This window comes from Cydia splendana, chromosome 16 (assembly GCF_910591565.1).
Source record: "Cydia splendana chromosome 16, ilCydSple1.2, whole genome shotgun sequence".
NCBI classification, from domain to species: Eukaryota; Metazoa; Arthropoda; class Insecta; order Lepidoptera; family Tortricidae; genus Cydia; species Cydia splendana.
The window spans coordinates 17,881,707-17,900,087 of record NC_085975.1 but is presented as its reverse complement, the minus strand read 5'-3'; the positions used below and the strand labels follow the sequence as shown (position 1 = coordinate 17,900,087).

The 18,381-nt window shown below is 39.2% G+C and overlaps 1 protein-coding gene across 1 annotated transcript; it reads left to right on the top strand.

Annotated features, from left to right (window-relative positions):
* The first annotated feature begins 1,538 nt into the window (after positions 1 to 1,538).
* LOC134798137 (nose resistant to fluoxetine protein 6-like) lies at positions 1,539 to 17,131 on the top strand. Its single transcript, XM_063770474.1, has 13 exons — positions 1,539 to 1,669; positions 8,566 to 8,758; positions 9,857 to 10,187; positions 10,900 to 11,014; positions 11,469 to 11,556; positions 11,992 to 12,158; positions 12,692 to 12,877; positions 13,297 to 13,471; positions 13,542 to 13,555; positions 13,814 to 13,964; positions 14,313 to 14,496; positions 14,769 to 14,911; positions 16,952 to 17,131. Exons 1-13 carry the CDS (start codon positions 1,539 to 1,541, stop codon positions 17,087 to 17,089), a joined length of 2,016 nt encoding a protein of 671 aa, XP_063626544.1. The 3' UTR covers positions 17,090 to 17,131.
* Positions 17,132 to 18,381: the final 1,250 nt, after the last annotated feature.

Here is an 18,381-nt window from a genome sequence, read left to right as displayed (position 1 = left end):
GATCAGATAGACACACCAACCACCAACATGTCATTTTTATACACTGATCTTAACTTTGGTTGCTTTCAGTTTTCAAAAAGAAATGTGTTTGTTGCTGAACATAGAGTAGAAATAAGACGACACAATAAATTAGATATTGATAGATAGATCAATTTAAAATCAATTACTTTCCGTTTGCTGATATTCTAGTAAGTTTAACAGCCTTTAACTCTTTTAGCTGTTGAATGAAGGTACAAAACCTTACCTTGTTTTGAGGAAGTTTCCACATTTAAGCCATTTCATGCGCATTATCGACAGCTAGATTCATTTACACATCCTTTGTACACTGGATCGTAGTTAAAAGCACTAGATTCACCCATCATTTGACGAGAAAAGTACAAGATTCCAGGGCGAACATTGGCCATGTAATGTTTCTGAATTCCCACATCATTTGGTTGCTACATATTCTGCGATACGTTATAATATTATGAAAATCATAAGAACGCTCTCAGAGGCAATCTTTGCATTCAGGTTTTCAAATTTGGTCCGTCTGGGTAATTTTGTTGTCACAATCATCCACGAAACAACGTCACAGCGTAAATAGAGTTTGGTTCTTAGTGGTTGTTGGATGTATGGGTATTTGAATAGTGTGATACCGGTAACTGAGGTAACTTTGAATAATATTTATCATCACAAACAATCATTATAAAGAAAATGAATGTCGTTACAAGAATAAAATACAACAGCCGATTGACACTGACAGCTTGACAGTCGCGGGAGTTGCCATAGACAAATCACTTAAGCAGCGTTCCGATTCAGTCACGAATAGCTTGTGGTTTGAAGCTATTAAATTGATAATTAATTTTTTGTCATTGTATAGATGCGTCTTTATCATTAAATTGATATGATGTGCAAATTAAACACTTGAATAATAAAATATTTCCTTATTCAAAATTAATTACTTACGCCATCTATTGGAAACTTACTTATAAGCAAACAGTAACCGACCAAATTGCGTGGGTTGTGTTTTGTGTGTTGCCGGGGATATAAAAGCGTGTTTTTGATTTCGTCACATTATACTCCCGGGCGCACGCACACCATGTTGCCAGGGATATTAAAGCGTGTTTTTGATTTCGTCACATTATACTCACGGGCGCACGCGCACCCTTAGAAAAATATATTATCTATGCAAAATGGCGAGTCTACACTGTCGATATCATGCGGCTTTGGAAAATGTAGGCGCGATGAGTCATCGTTCCATAGAAATTTTGAATTTCGCGCGTTTTTCTGTTGGCGAACGGGGTTGACCGCCTATAGTTTCAATTCTGACATTTTTTGACAGTTCATACTATTACTTATTCTGTGGTTCAGTATAATATTTTGATTTGCAAAATAAACAAAGCGTGTTTTTACGGATAAATTGTTGTTTTGTGAGAAAGTGTAGTGTTATTTGATTTAAATTACGTTAAAATTAGTATAATTTATGATTATTGATGTGCGCGAGTGACAAGATGTACTAGTTTTAATGAATTTTGTAAGTTAACTCGACTTTCAAAGTGATGAAACTTGAGCAAGATTGTTTACATGATTACAACTACGTGAAAATCTGTGGCATTGCTGAAAATGACAACAAAGACGTGCTACAGCTGGCTGACGCGTTCAAGCAACTGCTGGACCAGGCAGTACCTTAGTAAAACCTTACCAGACTGGAACCCACCAAATTGCATTTCGGCGTGCACTTGGCCGAATAACGGTTTCCCTGTGCGACAGTAAATACGACGAATAATGTGCAGTTGCTTCAATAAAGGCTCGAGATATAGACGGAGAAGAAGAAAGCAAGGTGTACTTTGGATAATCGCTTACACAACGACATATTACTACAATGGCAGATTTATAAAACATTCAAAGAACTCGTCCTCTTTGCAAGTATTTTTGAATTCAAGATGGACAGGTGATTGCACGGGTCAAGGACGGAGACAAAGGGATCTTCTAGGTGCAGGTGATACTGGACAATTTCTCATGGAACTTCAGGAAACTCAGTATGTATTCTTTTCTTTTGTTCTTTTGCCTGCTTTTTTCTAAAATATATTACCTACCTAACCCTTGTATTATAGCTAAGAACAGCTGTCAAAATAAATGCAAGGGTAATGAAATCAATGTATTATTTAATGTACCTAGACGTCTAAAATAGTATTACGGTTCGGATTTCTTTTTAAATAAGTCAAGTTAAACGGTGTTTGTTTTATAGTATAAATAGAGGTGTTATAATTGTTTAAGTGAAGTGAGAACCTGAACTAACTACATTCAAATTGAGTAAGTTCAAGTGTGTGTGTGTGTGTGTTTTATGAAACTTCAGAAAGTTTTGACTACTTTAGTCACATTGGTCGCTGACAACAGGATAATTTCAACAAGTTGTAGACAAGATGGAGGCAAGTAGGATCATGTAGTCAGTCTCCTAGCCGCTAGTATGATAAAGTAACAACAATCACTGGATTTTTTGTTGAAAAAATGCCTTAAAGACTGCATAGAATTTCAAGACACAGTTTTAGAAATGGAGATGCCAGCCAAGAGGAGATGTTCAAAAATATTCTAAAATATTTTTTTTTTCTTTACTATTTAAATCTTAGCTTTATACTTTTCAAACTCTTAAGGTTTTGTTGTATTCTACTAAGGGGTACTCAAAATCAAATGAGTAATTGAGGGTATGTTTTGTGTAAAAACTGTTGTAGTTTTCAAAACCCTGTTATTTTATTTATTTATAGCCTAATTTCAGAATACATTTTTTTTTATACTGTATCTACAGTCTTCCTTAATCTACATTCTACGGTAACCGCTTCTGTGTGCCTTTGGGCAAAGGCCTCTCCCAATCTTCTCCGCTCTTCCTTATTATGAACTAATCTGGTCCATGTTTTTGTTTATGTCCTTCTAGCCATGTCTTGGATTTCATGGGACCATCTTTTGAATTGCCTGCCTCTGTTTCTTTTATGCCCTCTAGGGTGTCAGAGTGTTACAATTTTGCTTCATTTATCTCCTCCTCTAATAGTATGTCCAGCCCACTTCCATTTCAGTTGTTTTGTTTTGAGTATAACATCAGTACCTAAACCCTGTTTTGTCTCTTAAATTCTTGCTAGAGTCGGATCCGCTGCGGACTATTCTTGGTCTGACTCTACTTATTTTGTCTATTCTTCTTTTCTTTAAGATGCTTCTTTCCATGGCTCTCTGAGTTATGCTTAACTTTTTACATTGTGCTTTGGTGAGTGCCTGCATCTGGCAGCCATATGTGAAGATTGGTAGAATGCATGTGTTGAAGAGTTTTCTTTTGATGTGCATACTTATTTGGCTATTTCAAAACCCTGTTAAACATGCATAAATACTTGATTTTTTTATTTATTTTGGACATTATAGTTGTTAAGTTGTGTGTGCATATTTATATGAACATTGGGAGCAATGTAAATGTGACATGTCAATGACCTTTAGGAAAAAAATGCATGAAATGGTTAAGCTGTATAAAACAAATCGTTATTTGAGTATGATTAGCAACATATATGGTAGGTTGTTAATATTCATGATTAATCATCATCATCATCAATATTATAAATGGTATATACTTATATATATATATATATATTTTTTCTCTCTGTAAGTATGTTTTGAAATATTTTGGCTGGTCAATAGGCTAATCATATAGAGGCAACGTACAAGTAGAGTCAATATTTATGGTTTTAAATTTATGAATCACATTACAGCCTTAGGCTAGTTTTCTTATAAGTGGCTTTGCCTGGTGTTGGGGTAGTGAGATCAGAGTTGTTTATCAGCCATACAATGTACAGTTACGGACTCTTAGTAGAGCGATAGTTAGACATTACAAACAGCCGCGTGGACTACCTGGGGTTAACAGCGGAATGGTTTAACGCGTTTCGGGATTGATTCTTCATAGTCTGTATATTTCTGCGTTGGTTTATAGCATAGTATGTTGTCGAAGTTGCGTTCTGAACGACATTAATGAGTGAAAGGCGGGAAAATTAATCATGAAGCGTCATTATAAAATCTTATGAGTGCGTTTTTTTTGTACGTGTAAATTGATTTTAATATTTACTTAATTAAAGTATTTTCGAGTATTATAAAAAGAATGGAAGGGGATTAAAAAAAAAAGCATATAAAATAAAAATAATGGGCTAGTCTTGGGTTAGGACAGGTTGAGCGAATTTTTTTTATGCATTTGAATATGTAATTTTAAATATAACATTTTTTTTCAATTTTGATTGCTATTCGGGGCGTTGGCTGTCTGTATTAATCGAGTGAAAGCGTAATTGAGGAGGAATGAATCTGTGTGTGTGAATGGAGTGCTTATGGGTATGAGTTTGAGAGGATTGTATGTGAGGGATGTACATGAGATGATGGATGCTAAGTGAACGAATGAATATTTTTTTTAGAAAGAATGGATTGATGCAGATAGACAAAGGCTAGAGCGTAATCAGACTGGATTTGTCGGTATTTGCAGGGGGAACAGGGGAGGGGATGGGAAATGCAATTAGCTAGAAAAATCTTATCAGTAGGTTAAAATCCATTGGATTAACCCTTTTATGGGCTGGATTTTTGTGGCTAATGACTCTACAAGGTATGCGAACTAATCCAAAACCACACACACATTTTGGATGAGATATATCTGACACTCGACATATTTTATGGGCTGGGAGCGTTCAGAACGGACGAGGCTCTTACAAGAGATTAATTAAATACAATTATGTGTTGCTCTCTTTAATATGAGGCATAATAATTAGCAAATATTTTGTTTTATTTAGTTAAATGATTTTTGGTTCAAACAATCTCTATCGTACCATATTGAGGTACTTACCTGTGTCAATTTTAAGTTTGTATCCATATAAAAAAAATACACACCCAAATAAACTTAAAGGTCGGTATATTTTATTCAAATATGAGACACGCACCAAGAAAACGTGGCTGAGGGTGATAAGGCAATGAAATTTGGTTTGAATTTTGGCAGTGGAACTTGAAAGCTTCGTACTTATAAAAATTAAAGGTCTCTTCGTTTCGCTTGGGGAGTTTTTGCTGTCTCATCTTATGCTCTTCTACGGAAGTGTGCGGCGCAAAGGGTAGAGACAAGAGTAATACTCGATGCACCGGGTTAAGCTGGCAAGAACGGGTTAAGTAGTAGCCTATTAGATTCACAACCTAATATCTTTGGTGGAGCGAGGTTACTGGGGAAAAAGTTGTCATGATTCATTGACGGAATTCTGATGAACTTATTTCAGAGCTGAGTCACTAACAGTCATTTAGTAATGGAATACACACTACACGTTTAATTAGGGAGGGAAAACACCGACAAGTCTAGAAATAGATTTAAGTTTTCCATAGCTCATTCTTGTGATCCATTATAAAAACTGAAATCTATTGGGGGTGGATGTAACTAGCCGTAGGCCCTATCTATAAATATAAAACATTTAAGTAGTAAAACGCCTTTATCATGAAAATGAATTAGTCTTTATTCATATTCCAATATAAATATCAAAGTTAAAACGTTTGAAAACAACGCCATCTGTACACCGCGAAGGGAATTAAGTACATAACAAGTTACGTATTGACGTTGAAGCAATATCAACAAGTCACCTAACGTTCAAGTAGTTGCGTAAGAAATTCATAGATGGCTGAGTAAGATGTGGCATCAATCAAAAGTAAATCTTAAGTATGAGGCGCAAGGACTAGATAGAGAATGTGTCGTTACGACATTTGGTTCTGAAATATCAAATGTCTGGGTTACAGAGCGTGTCTGAACTACTTCGTCGGGCCAAAATAAGTCTTAAATAAAAGATGTAAGGTTAATTTTTGTAGATAATTCATTGAAAGTAGGAATGATTTCCAAGGTGAATGTGTCTGAACTAGGGGTAGAGTGCAGGTGCGCTTGTACTTCAGACATAATTCTTGGAAGAAATGTCTGAAGTAGGCAGGTGCGACACAGGTGTTCTGTCTGAACTAGCGTGTCTGAGTTAGCAGAAAATCATATAAAAGGGCTGAAAGGAGGGGTCGCGGATTCATTCTTCAACCAACGGACTAACAGTGACACTGGTTTTCGGGCGTAACGTAATACTGGTAGGTGAAGTTTCTCTGCTACTTTTTCTATGTGTTTGTTTTTACTTGGAATTATCCTGGTAAATTTAAACTTGGAATTTGTGTCTTTGTTTGGTTTTACGGGGACTATGTCGTCGTAACGCTAGACTTGGATTTTGGTAGAGATTCTTTACTGCCATGTATGGGGAGTTAGTTTTGTGAAGTTTTCTACATTGTGTGTTCTAAGTGCCGTCATGTTATGCAGGGACAATGTCGTTGCATTGCATAGCCGGGGCTTGGGATTGTGTCTCTGTTTGATTTTGCGGGAAGAAATTCTCGTAACGTTAAATATAGATAACAGTGTTTAAGGGAATTTCACTTTGTTTATAGTTAATTGATATTGTGAGATCTTAGTGTTTTTTTTATGGGGTAATTTTGCTATTTTAAAACCAGATCATTGTTTGGACTGACAGTTTGTCCTGCTAAGCATTCAATCCACCTAACGGTGCCAAAGGATTGGATGGTTGGGAGTCTTTTGTTCCGAGTTTGAGAGGACTCGGCGTCTCTTTTATATCAACATAAGAGACGAATTATCTCACTAGTCTCAAGGCCCCCTGTTTAGATGGATGTGGGGACGTCACGTGCGCGTCATTGGGTGTAAATCCTGCCCACTGAAGTCGACAGTAATTGAGACTAGGTCTCCTGTTAAATATATTTATATATTTCGGTGCTCCGGTTCATACTAGTGCTGGTTGCGGGGACAGACTTCTGTCGTGACTGATATTACACTTAGTCTTTGTTGCGGCAGAGTTTCCCTCGTGATTGGTGCGTGTGTGTGCTAGGGTACTGATCTACTTATATACACGGAATAGGGCGACTTATTCTTATCCACCATGCCCGCGGGCGATAAGGAGGGAGTCAAATACACTGGCCTGTAGGTTGCCTTCTCGGTTTCGCCTGCCGAACGTTACAGCTTCTCGTAGGGACCGCACTTGCGTATATTACAAAGCATTAGGTCGATGGTAAGAACGAACTATGCTTTGAATGTACTAGATCAGGGACAATGGGTAGGGTTAGGGTAGAATCACACACTCATTTTGTTGTTTATTAGGGTTCTTTTTAGTTCTGGTCAGTGAAATTGATATGGTTGATATATATTTCTCTTTAAGGGTTTAAAAATATGGTATCTTTATCCTAAAATACGAGTGGTTAAAAGGTAAAGGTTCTTACTATCTTCTTATTTTCTAATTTATATGGGGATCATTAACGGTTTTATGAAACTTTATTTCTATTTCTGGTTTTCTGGTGTAGGGACGAGGTACTGAGTAGTTCAACCTATTTTTCATGGTATTTCATAAACAATACTTAAATGTCAAGCTGGGTTTAGGAGTGCAGGCTAGTCTGAGATGGAAGGATCGAAGATTGGTTCTGTTTTAGGGACCCCTTTGGCAGACAAGAGTAGTCCATTGGGAATTTTGAGTGAAATAATGCTCATTTTGATATTTCAGTCTCATAAAACATGAATAGTTAACAGATAAACTCGGTACTTCGTTTATACATTTAGAGAACTAGGAATTCTGTCTAGATTATCAGCTCTGGGGAAAGGGATTAAGGGATTAGCATCCCTAGCTTTTGAATATAAAAAAGATAAGTAAATTCGATGACTGATGAATACTTGGCGCTTCTCTTCGTCGTCATCTAGGTACGCATAGGTTCCGGAGCGTTGGTCATAGCCCGTCTGGCTAAAGAGGTAGGGTAGGTGCTCCGATTGATGTGGTTATCGGACTAAGAGCTCCCAGACCTGCATCGAAATATAGAGGTGGTAGTCGTTTAGAAGATGATAGTTAAATATAATTATCCTTAAAATGCTAGGGAGTAAATGAGCTTACCTCAGGAGTGCTGCCTCTATAGTACCCCGGGAGCTTAATAGGCGTAGCAGGATTTTACCAAAAACATTTTTAAATTCATATTATATTTGAATATTTCATCAATAACATTTATACCTCTCCTAGAGATTCGTTGAATATTCTGTGTCTGTGACTCAATTAAAATAATCATTAAATTATTCTTTAATAACATAATAAAACATATCTTCAGTACCATAATCATTTGCTTATAATCTAGGTAAAATAAAGTAAAATTGGAGTCCAAAATATAGTTGTTACTCATTAAAGAATCTAGGGTATCTCGGTTCACTTCAGAGGGGTCCTAACTACTAGACTAGACGATCACGTGGCCAATTATTAGAATAATTAGGGAATTATGTATTTATATATTTAATTTATAAGGTTTAAGGGTGGAGAGAGTTACAGTATGGGAGCCCCACTTAAATATTTATTATATTCTGTTTTTAGTATTTGTTATTATAGCGGCAACAGAAATACATGATCTGTGAAATTTTTTACGGTTCATGAGATACAGCCTGGTGACAGACAGACGGACAGACGGACAGCGGAGTCTTAGTAATAGAGTCCCGTTTTTACCCTTTGAACCCTAAAAAACGAAACAATTGTTTTTGAGTCTCAGGAGGTTAGACTTTTCCACAGCTAATGCAACCAATGGATTGATCACAGATACGGAGTACAGAAAAATGCCCCCCCTGTTCACGATGGACGAGTACCAGGACTGCATGTCGGAGCCAGGAGGGACATACTGCATTGTGGACCTGGAGCTGTTCTCTGACCAGGAGTCTGAGCTCATGAAGATGATCCATGTATGTATTGCACATTTTGCTATAAAGGCATCAAAATTGGAAGGTTTTTTTTTACGTCGGTGTCAAACAAGCATACGGGCCGCCTGATGGTAAGCAGTCTCCGTAGCCTATGAACGCCTGCAACTCCAAACTAAACCCATCTGCGAAATCAAACCAATCAAAGCGACTGCCATCTGGCCTTCCAACCCAGAGGGGAAACCAGGCCTTATTGGGATTAGTCCGGTTTACTCACGATGTTTTCCTTCACCGAAAAGCAACTGGTAAATATCAAATGATATTTCGTAGGTACGAGTACATAAGTTCTGAAAAACTCATTGGTACGAGCCGGGGTTTGAACCCGTGACCATTCAGATTGAAAGTCGCACGCTCATACCGCTAGGCCACCAGCTCTTCATAAGACCATCAGCAAAATTAATGAAGGCCTTGCCCTTGAAGACTAAAACAGTTTTACATAACACAACCTGACTAACAACTATCTATTAGTTAATTTTGGCTAAGAGAAAAATGCTTGCGAATTAAAACCAATGTCAGCAACTTGATCTTGACCCAATGATTCGGAGACGTTGTTTATTAAACTAACCTTTTAATGAGCAGATATGTCTGCAAGCGACCCCAAAATTTTTTAACTATAGTGAATATTCATAATTTTATATTAGTAAATATATATAAAAGAAACAAACAAGTGCGAGTCGGACTCGCCCACCGAGGGTTCCGTACTTTTTAGTATTTGTTGTTATAGCGGCAACAGAAATACATCATCTGTGAAAATTTTAACTGTCTAGTTATCACGGTTCGTGAGATACAGCCTGGTGACAGACGGACGGACGGACAGCGGAGTCTTAGTAATAGGGTCCCGTTTTACCCTTTGGGTACGGAACCCTACAAAATAAAAGGAAATATTCACTACTTTCTGATTCGAACTTGTGACCTTTTGAAACACAACACGTCAAGCAAACGGTGTGACGTCTCTCATATTAAGCATCTGTATATGATACAACGTACACCCGGTGTGAGCAGGCTTTAAATAGTGATCTTTTGGGGTAAATCGACAATGAACGTTAAGAAGTTACCTATAATATATCACACCATTGTTTCCAGGGTTATTCAGAAGTAACAAATAAACACTACAATCACACACAATTGCACAAAGCCGTATGCCTCACACACACATGTAAATCATACATCGGTCACCGAGACATCAAAAATGAGGATGACGTGTCGGCCATCTTGGAAACCTGCCTCAACACCACAATATGGAAGGATTATAAGTTACAAGCGAGAGTGCATACTATAAAAGAGTGTCAAAGGGAAGCAGACACGGTCACTTACGATGTTAGTGACTATACCGTGGTTGGGGTGCTTTTGGTATTAATTATGCTGAATTCATTGGGGACTTTCTATGATGTCTTTAAGAAACCGGATACCAAAGGTATGTTTACATTTATTTTATTTATTTAAGAGACAAACAGTTCTTTATAAACATGTTCACAATTATTTTTTTCCCTGAAATTTCTGTGGGAGTTGCTTAAGTTGTTTCAGAATTAAATTCTGAGGGCCTACCGCGAACCACGTTCGACGTGTTGCCTCCCTGTCACACTTACGTACGAATTTACAAGTGCGACAGAGAGGCAACACGTCGAACGTGGTTCGCGGTAGGTCTTGTATGTGCGCGTTTGTCATAATCATAATGTTCTGCGAGTAACTTTATTTCATTGGAAAATCAGAACAGAACAAGTCCAGTCCAGTTATCCAAGCTCTCCTTAATATTTTATATACTACGTCGGTGGCAAAAAAGCATACGGCCCGCTTGATTGAAGCAGCCTCCGTAACCTGTGTACGCAATACGCATGCAACTCCAGAGGAGTTATATGAGCATTGCCGACCCTAACACTCCGCACCCTCGTTGAGCTCTGGCAACCTTACTCACCGGCAGGAACACAACACAACACTATGAGTAGGGTTTTCTGTAAGGTGGAGGTACTTTCCCAGTTGGGCTCCGCTCTAGATCTGGAATGACATCCGCTGTGCTGTGCCCTACCACACAAAGCGAGATGACTTTCACAGTGCCCAAGCCCATACAGAGGTATTTTCCTCTTAATGTAATGTAACTTAATGTGGTATAAAAACTGCAATGTTTTCAGGTAATCCATACTTAATGTCGTTTTCCCTACTGCGAAATTGGGGAAAGCTGGTGGCACCGAGCGGCGTCGGGCCAGAGCCAAGGCTTCGGCGCTTCAAGTTATTCAACGGACTTAGGTTAGACGGTCCCCATTTCCCTCCCATCCAGGGCCATTGATATTATGGAAAATATTTTTTCACCACACCAGCTGATAAAGACTCTCTTGATTGTTTAAAAACTGATGAGAAAGTTGCATTTTATTCACATGTGGGGGGCAATGGTACATTGTGTTACTTGGGGGTAAGTGAAATTTTATAAGCGAGGTATATATATACCTAATTGGTGTGCTGAAAAACTTTGTGTTTCACACGGTGGCAAAATTTGTTTAACCCTCGTGCCTTGAAAACCTTGCAACGCTCAAGATTTCACTTTTCGAACGATTTCAATTTTGGAATATTTCGCTAGCTCGGGTATCAATATTAGCACGAGAGGTTAAACAACTTTGCCCCCTTGTAATACAAATAACTAGTACCTTCTGGTCAAAAATGCGCGAGAGGAAAACTCCCACTTGACCGGTTTTTATATTTTCAGAACAATGACCGTAGCGTGCGTGCTCTTCAGTCACGTCACCTTCATGATGAACTATACGTTTGTCAAGAATACACTCTATATAGAAAGGGTAAGTTCATTTCTGACCGCCTAGCATCAGTTGCGTTCTCGCGCGAGTCCATACTGAAGTCGCGCAGGAGGTATGGTCGCGTGAGAACGCAACTCATGCTAGCCGGTCTTATATTTAGTTCTTTCTTGTTTATATTTAGTTTCTTGTAGGGTTACAGTATTCAACAAAATCTTTTATGATTTTACGCTAAAACTTTTACCATGCTAGTCTGTCTGTTTATTTGCCTCCTAAGAGGGCACTAACGCAAAATTGCAGTTTTTTTAATGTTGTTCTTCAAATTACAGTTAAGATTAAAATGTGTCACTAACGAGATTGATCCTTTGTTGGTCTTAAATAAATTTATTTTAATAGAATTTATTAAGGTTTGTTCCGGTATTTCCTTCTGAGGTATGGAACCCTAATGAATAAAAAATCATAATACTCGTACCATTCCAGGCAGGAGACGATCCGTCGAAGCAGATCCTGTACAACGGCAATCTAGTGGTGTCCACGTTCTTCGTAATGTCCGGCTTCTTACTGGCGTTCAACTTCGAACTTCACGCTGAGAAGCATCGCGTCAGCTGGTTGGAGTTACCCAGAGGAATGGTCTTACGATGGCTGAGGTGAGGTTAGGATGGATTAGTGAAGATGGACAGGTAGAGGTCATATCTGCTGGCGTTGAACTTCGAACTATATATATTACACTCAGAATCCTCACGTTGACTTTATGAAGTTTCTCAAAGGCGTACCTAAAAGTGTAATCATGCAATGGCTGATATTAGGTGACTTCAGATTGTATCAGTTTGGCTCACAGGAAGGCAGTTTGCGATCATTAGGTAGGCTTATTTTTATTGAGTTGGAGGTGCCATCATTATGTCTTGGTCAAATCAAAGTATGAACCTAATTTATCAGATTCTTCAGATTGTATCGTAATCTGTCGTCGTTTTCCCTTCAAATACCAATAAAATGCAAAAATTCTTTATTCAAATATATAGTTTTCTAATACTCACCAATAACAAAAGATACAGTAGGTACGAGTACATACAAATTATAAGCTTATAAATTAAACTATGGTAGCTAACAGGCGGTCTTATTGCTAAAGAACGATCTCCTCCAGACAAACTTATTTATTATCTCGTTTATCGGCTGATTCCAGGTTGACTCCAGCGTATGCTCTCATCCTGGGTCTGGTCGCGACCGTGATGAGGCGCCTGGGAACAGGTCCTCTGTGGAACCAGGTGGTGACCATAGAGAGCGACGCCTGCCGGCAGTACTGGTGGACTCATCTGCTGTACATCAATAACTACATCTATGATAACAACCAATGTATGCCGCAGACCTGGTGAGGAGCTATTTCTTGATTTTATTTTATTTGAAAACATTATATACACTTATACAGCATGAAAGGTTATACTTACGCTAGACCGGGCCGGAATTTCCGGCGCTTTGATTTCTATGGAAAGCACCACGTGATCACCGATCAGCCGTCATAGAAAATGACATGTCAGACGCCTCGGCCCGGGCCCGGCCCGGTCTAGCGTGAGTCATCCTTTACAGTCGAAAACAAATCACTGTACACTTCAGACTATAAAATACGTAAGTTATTCACAATAGGAAACTCGGATCACAATACCTCACAGTATCGCAGATAGATCTGATACACAGCCATCCATCAACTTGCAAGTAAACGTTACCACATTCCTTCGCTTCATACAATGAGCCACTTTCAGAGCATGGGAAATGAAAAGTTCTTCCTTTCAGGTACTTGGCAGCTGACACGCAGCTCTTCGCTATAGGGCTGGTCTTCTGCATAGTTGCGCGGACGCAGCGTGCCCGCAAGATCATACTGGGCGTAATGATGGTTGTGTCTCTGCTGACCCCTGCTCTGCATACGTACTTTGAGGATCTGGACGCCATCGTCTTGCAAGCGCCAGAGTAAGCTTTTACTTATGTGTTATTATGTGTCCTTTTTTGTAATCTTGTTGTACGGTCTTGTGGTGTGTCAGAATGAGAAACAAATGTAGCTGCTTCAAGCAGCGTCGTTATCCTAAAGCTAAGGTTTTTAAATTAAATTAAATTAATACCAAAACTTCCGTGAGACACAGACATACTAAATATATTAAGAACGTAACAAAAAATACGTGAGTGACCCGTTCTTAATATATTTAATATTAAATTAAACTAAAATTAAATATCATTAATTATCAGGCAGCTAAGACAAAATAAAATAAAATTTGATAAAATGTAGGTAGGTAAGACTTTACATTTTACTTCCCAGGAACGTGAAAAGTATATACAAGACCGACAACGTATTCAGACATGTGTATATCTCAGCACACACAAATCTCGCCTCATACACGCTGGGCATGGGAGGAGGCCTGCTGGCGTTCCACTGGCTCACCGAGGGAAAGGACTTTGAACACTTTAAAGTAAGATTCGATTTGGCATTAAATTCAAATTGAAAATAAATTTATTTCAGATTTACATTTAATTATATTATATTTTTTTATTTATTAAAGGATGACTCGTTACGCTAGACCGGGCTGCGCCCGGACCGAGGCGTCTGACTTGTCATTTTCTATGACAGCTGATCGGTGATCACGTGGTGCTTTCCATAGAAAACGAAGCGCTGGAAGCTCCGGCCCGGCCCCGGCCCGGTCTAGCGTGAATAAGTATCAGCCAAGAAAAATCATAAAATCTCCCCAGCAATAATCTTAATATGTCTTCCCCACGTTGACCTTATGTTATATTTTAAACACAAAACCCTTATTTTTCAGAAATACCGCTACTTTCTATGGCTCATATTCCCCATCGATACGCTGGTGATCCTCTCCGGGGCCCTTTTCTACGGCGACGCCCGCGCACCTCTCGCGCTGCGTGTGATCTACGCCGCTCTGTACAAACCCGTGTTCCAACTGCTGGTCGTCTCCTTAATGATCTTTATAATATTTAAGTCAGAAAGTGAGTAGGTACTGGTAATATTTTATTTAGTGCTGCGCAGCGCCCAGGCTGCGTCAAGCAGCAGTCATAAAGTTGACTAGACGCCGACGCTCGGGAGACGCTAGTGTGGAGTGACTCTTAGAAAGATCCCACAATAGTGGAATTATACTTAATGGAACAAAGGAAGTTTATAAAATAACTACAAAAATGCCTCGGAGAGTTCTGAGACTTAGGAACTTAGGAGGTCGTTTTACAAGCTGTTTTAAATCTGTTTTTTTTTCGCCTTGTTCCAGAGGTGTACCGTGGCATAGTGGAGTGGCGTGGCTTCACGTGGACAGGGCGGGTGTCGTACGGCGCGTTTTTAGTGCACACTCTGTTCCTGCGCGCGTTCGCTGGCTCCTTCGTGCAACCAGTGCATCTCACTGACTACTTTGTGGTAAGAAATAAACAAAGGAAAGAAAGAAGGAACAAAACTGGACAAGTGCGAGTCAGACTCGTCCACCGGCACCGAGACTTCCGTTCTTTTTAGTATTTGAGTGATTCTCAAAATAGTGGCAAACCTGTCATCGAGTTTTTGAATTGAATGTATCTTTATTTGCTCTTTTTCTTATGAAACAAAAATGTATCTAGATAAACTAAAACAATGTTTATCGAGGCCAAGTCATTATTTTTATTTAAATTTAATACTTATATTTATCAATATATATAATAAAAGAAAGTGTACAATGTGCGTGCCGCTAAAACTCAGAAATGAGTCGCGATACGATCAAGGAAGCGATATGGGGTGGTAGCCCTCTATCTCCCGTTCATGAAGAAGTTTTCCGTTCTTACCTGAAGGGTGTGCTTTTGCAGATATACCTAAGGGCTGAAAGTTTCGCCTTCTGCTGCCTTCTGAGACCCAGAAGCAGTTGTTTTTGTTTTTGAATTTTGAACCTTAACTTAATGAAGGAAAGTTCAGAATAGATCGTGAAATATATACCTACAAAAATTTGTACCTGGTGAGGTGTCTCGGGTCTCGGAGGCTAGATATTTCTAGAACATTCGAGAGTATTCGAGAGCATTCCACAGCATCAGAACATCCTGGAATGTTGGCGAATATTCGAGAACATTCTAGATCATTGTGAACATTCCAGAACACTTTCGAATATTGTGGAATATTCTGGAACATTCGATGCTGTCTCGGAGGCTAGACAGGTCTGGAATGTTCCAGAAGGAACATTCCAGACCTATTGAGAGTATTCGAGAGCATTCCACAGCATTCTGGAATGTTGTCGAATATTCCAGAACATTCTACATCATTGTGGAATATTCCAGAACACTTTCGAATGTTGTGGAATATTCTGGAACAATCGAAACCGTCTCGGGTCGTGGAGGCTAGACATTTCTAAAACAGTCCAGAACATTCGAAAATATTCGAGAGCATCCCACAGCATTTAAGAACATTCTAGAATATTGTCGAATATTCGAGAACATTCCAGATCATTGTGGAATATTCCAGAATGTTATGGAATAAACTAATCATTCCTAAAAGTAAAAAAAGTACAAAAACCCATTTTTAACCTGTCGATGCCACTTTCTTGAGAATCACTCATTTGTTGTTATAGCGGCAACAGAGGTACATCATCTGTGAAAATTTCAAATATCAAGAGTTGCGCTAAATGATCCTCACTCTGCTTGGTGTCACGCAGCAGTGGGTTTCCTTCGACACCGTTATGAGGGGGTGTGAGCGGCCTCTTCCGCCTTCCGGCTGCAGAGGCTGTATCCAGTCGCGCCCCACCTTGTGGGGCGGTCGATCGCACGTCGTTTTGTGGACGGCTGTGTGTCTATTGCCATTATTGCCACCGGCCGTTATCCAACCCCGCGACCCCTAGCCTGGTGATACCGTTTGAGCGGGGCCTGGCATCGGGGACGCAGAGAAGGCGACCGGCAGCTTAGGCTGGCGTGTGCGTCGTGCCTACGTCGTCTTCTTCTTCCTCTTCTAGTGGTGTCACGGTATGAGCCATATATGGCACACTCCGCGACGCTGGTTTTCAGTAAGGCCCAGTAGATGGACTGGGTGGCACTCGGTAAATGGCATAAGTGTGAAAAGTTTAAGGGAGCTCGAGTTTTTATATTATATTATATATTAAATATATATAATTATATGCAAGGTGACGTTAAACAAGTGTAATTTAATGAAAATTAGACATATTTTCGTGATTTTTATCTACCGATCCTAATTTAACATAGACAATTTAGCATGCATAACCTACAGTTTTGGTTAATCTGTGGGCGCAGCACGGTTCCATTTTTATCGTCTATCACTATGCGCGTCCCTTTCGCACTTACATACTTGTTAGAACGTGACAGGCATGGTGACAAGGGATAAAAACGCGACCGTGCTACGCCGCCTGCTGTTGCGATTGTGTCATTATGTTTCATTCTTAATCTCCTCCCTTCGTCCCCTAGGTACGTAATGTTGTGTATTATGTTCCAGATGGTGATTCTCTCCGCTTCCATCTTCTTATCTTTCACTGCGGCGGCCATCTTGTGGCTTTGCGTAGAGGCGCCGGCCAAGGAATTGATCTCTGCAGCAATGAAACCTAGACCTCGCGTCCAGGATACTAAGATATAGTTTATTTAGAAAATTATGTAAATTATATGGTTTAATACGTTTGTGAGAGGTGATAAAGCTACCGTTTAAGAGCTTCCGCTAGCTGGTGCGGTTTCACGGAGCGGGTGAGCGGGTTAACGAAAAATAGTATGAGCAAAGACATATATAACTTCGTATAAGACGTATAAAGTCTAAGGAAAAAACGTGCCTCGGAATTCAAGTAAAAGTCATTCTCGAATAGATGTCGCACACACCTTTAGCCTATCCTCAGCTAGATAGCGTGACGACACCGTTTCATATTTAACAATTTTAATACATAGATATCAGTGAATGAACATGGATCAAAATGATATAAAAATAATAAAATCATTTATCCATATATATACATTATTTGATAACTTTATGCGTTTTCATTTTAAGTTTTAGTCGTGTGTCGATAGATGGCAGTAAATTTACAGTGACTACAAAATTTACAATGACAGGACCCCTCTATACTATCTATTCTTTTTGGTATGAGCAACGCTAACTGGCGCGGACGTGTGCGACGAATTTTACCTACAATGGCACCCGCGCGCCATCTAGCGGACGCCCTAAGGACCACCTCACACTAGCGTATTTTGAGCGTCGGTGTCTAGTCAGCGCTATGGAACAGGGCGTCGCTGCGCAGTTAGACGCTGACGCTCGGGAGACGCTAGTGTGGGGGACAGCATAATCACTTCTTACTTCTTAGGTGGCCCTAACTGAGGTGATTAGTAAGAAGTGATTATGGTCCGTTACGGACTCATTGAACGCTTGGCTGCAGGAAGCTGAATTGTAGTATGTCAAGTAAGTAAAAATACAATACAATGCACAAACTTTGCCTTAATTTGCAAACCTATATGTGTATGTCTAACCTATGTATTACCTGAAGGGAACATATAGGTAAGTACATATACCTATTGTTCCCACCCTGTATCCCTAAGAAAGTTTTAAATAAATAGTTAGTTAATAAAAAATGTAGTTAGTAGGTATAAATATTATGCTATGTTAATAAAAACCGTTACTACATAATTTTCACTTGTTTTTTTGACGTTACTGGTTCCTTACTTAGATTACGGAACCAAATAAAATTTTTCAACACCGAAGGGTAGGATGACACCTGTCATTTCAATTCAATTTTGCCAGATTGGGCGTTTTTAGGTTATAAATTATATGGAGATGACAGTGTCATCCTGCCCTTAGAGTTTGAAAAATATTATAAAGGGATTGACGTATTATATCTATGGACTGGCCTTACGGGCACTAAAAATGGTACTAGTTCACCGGTGTGACTC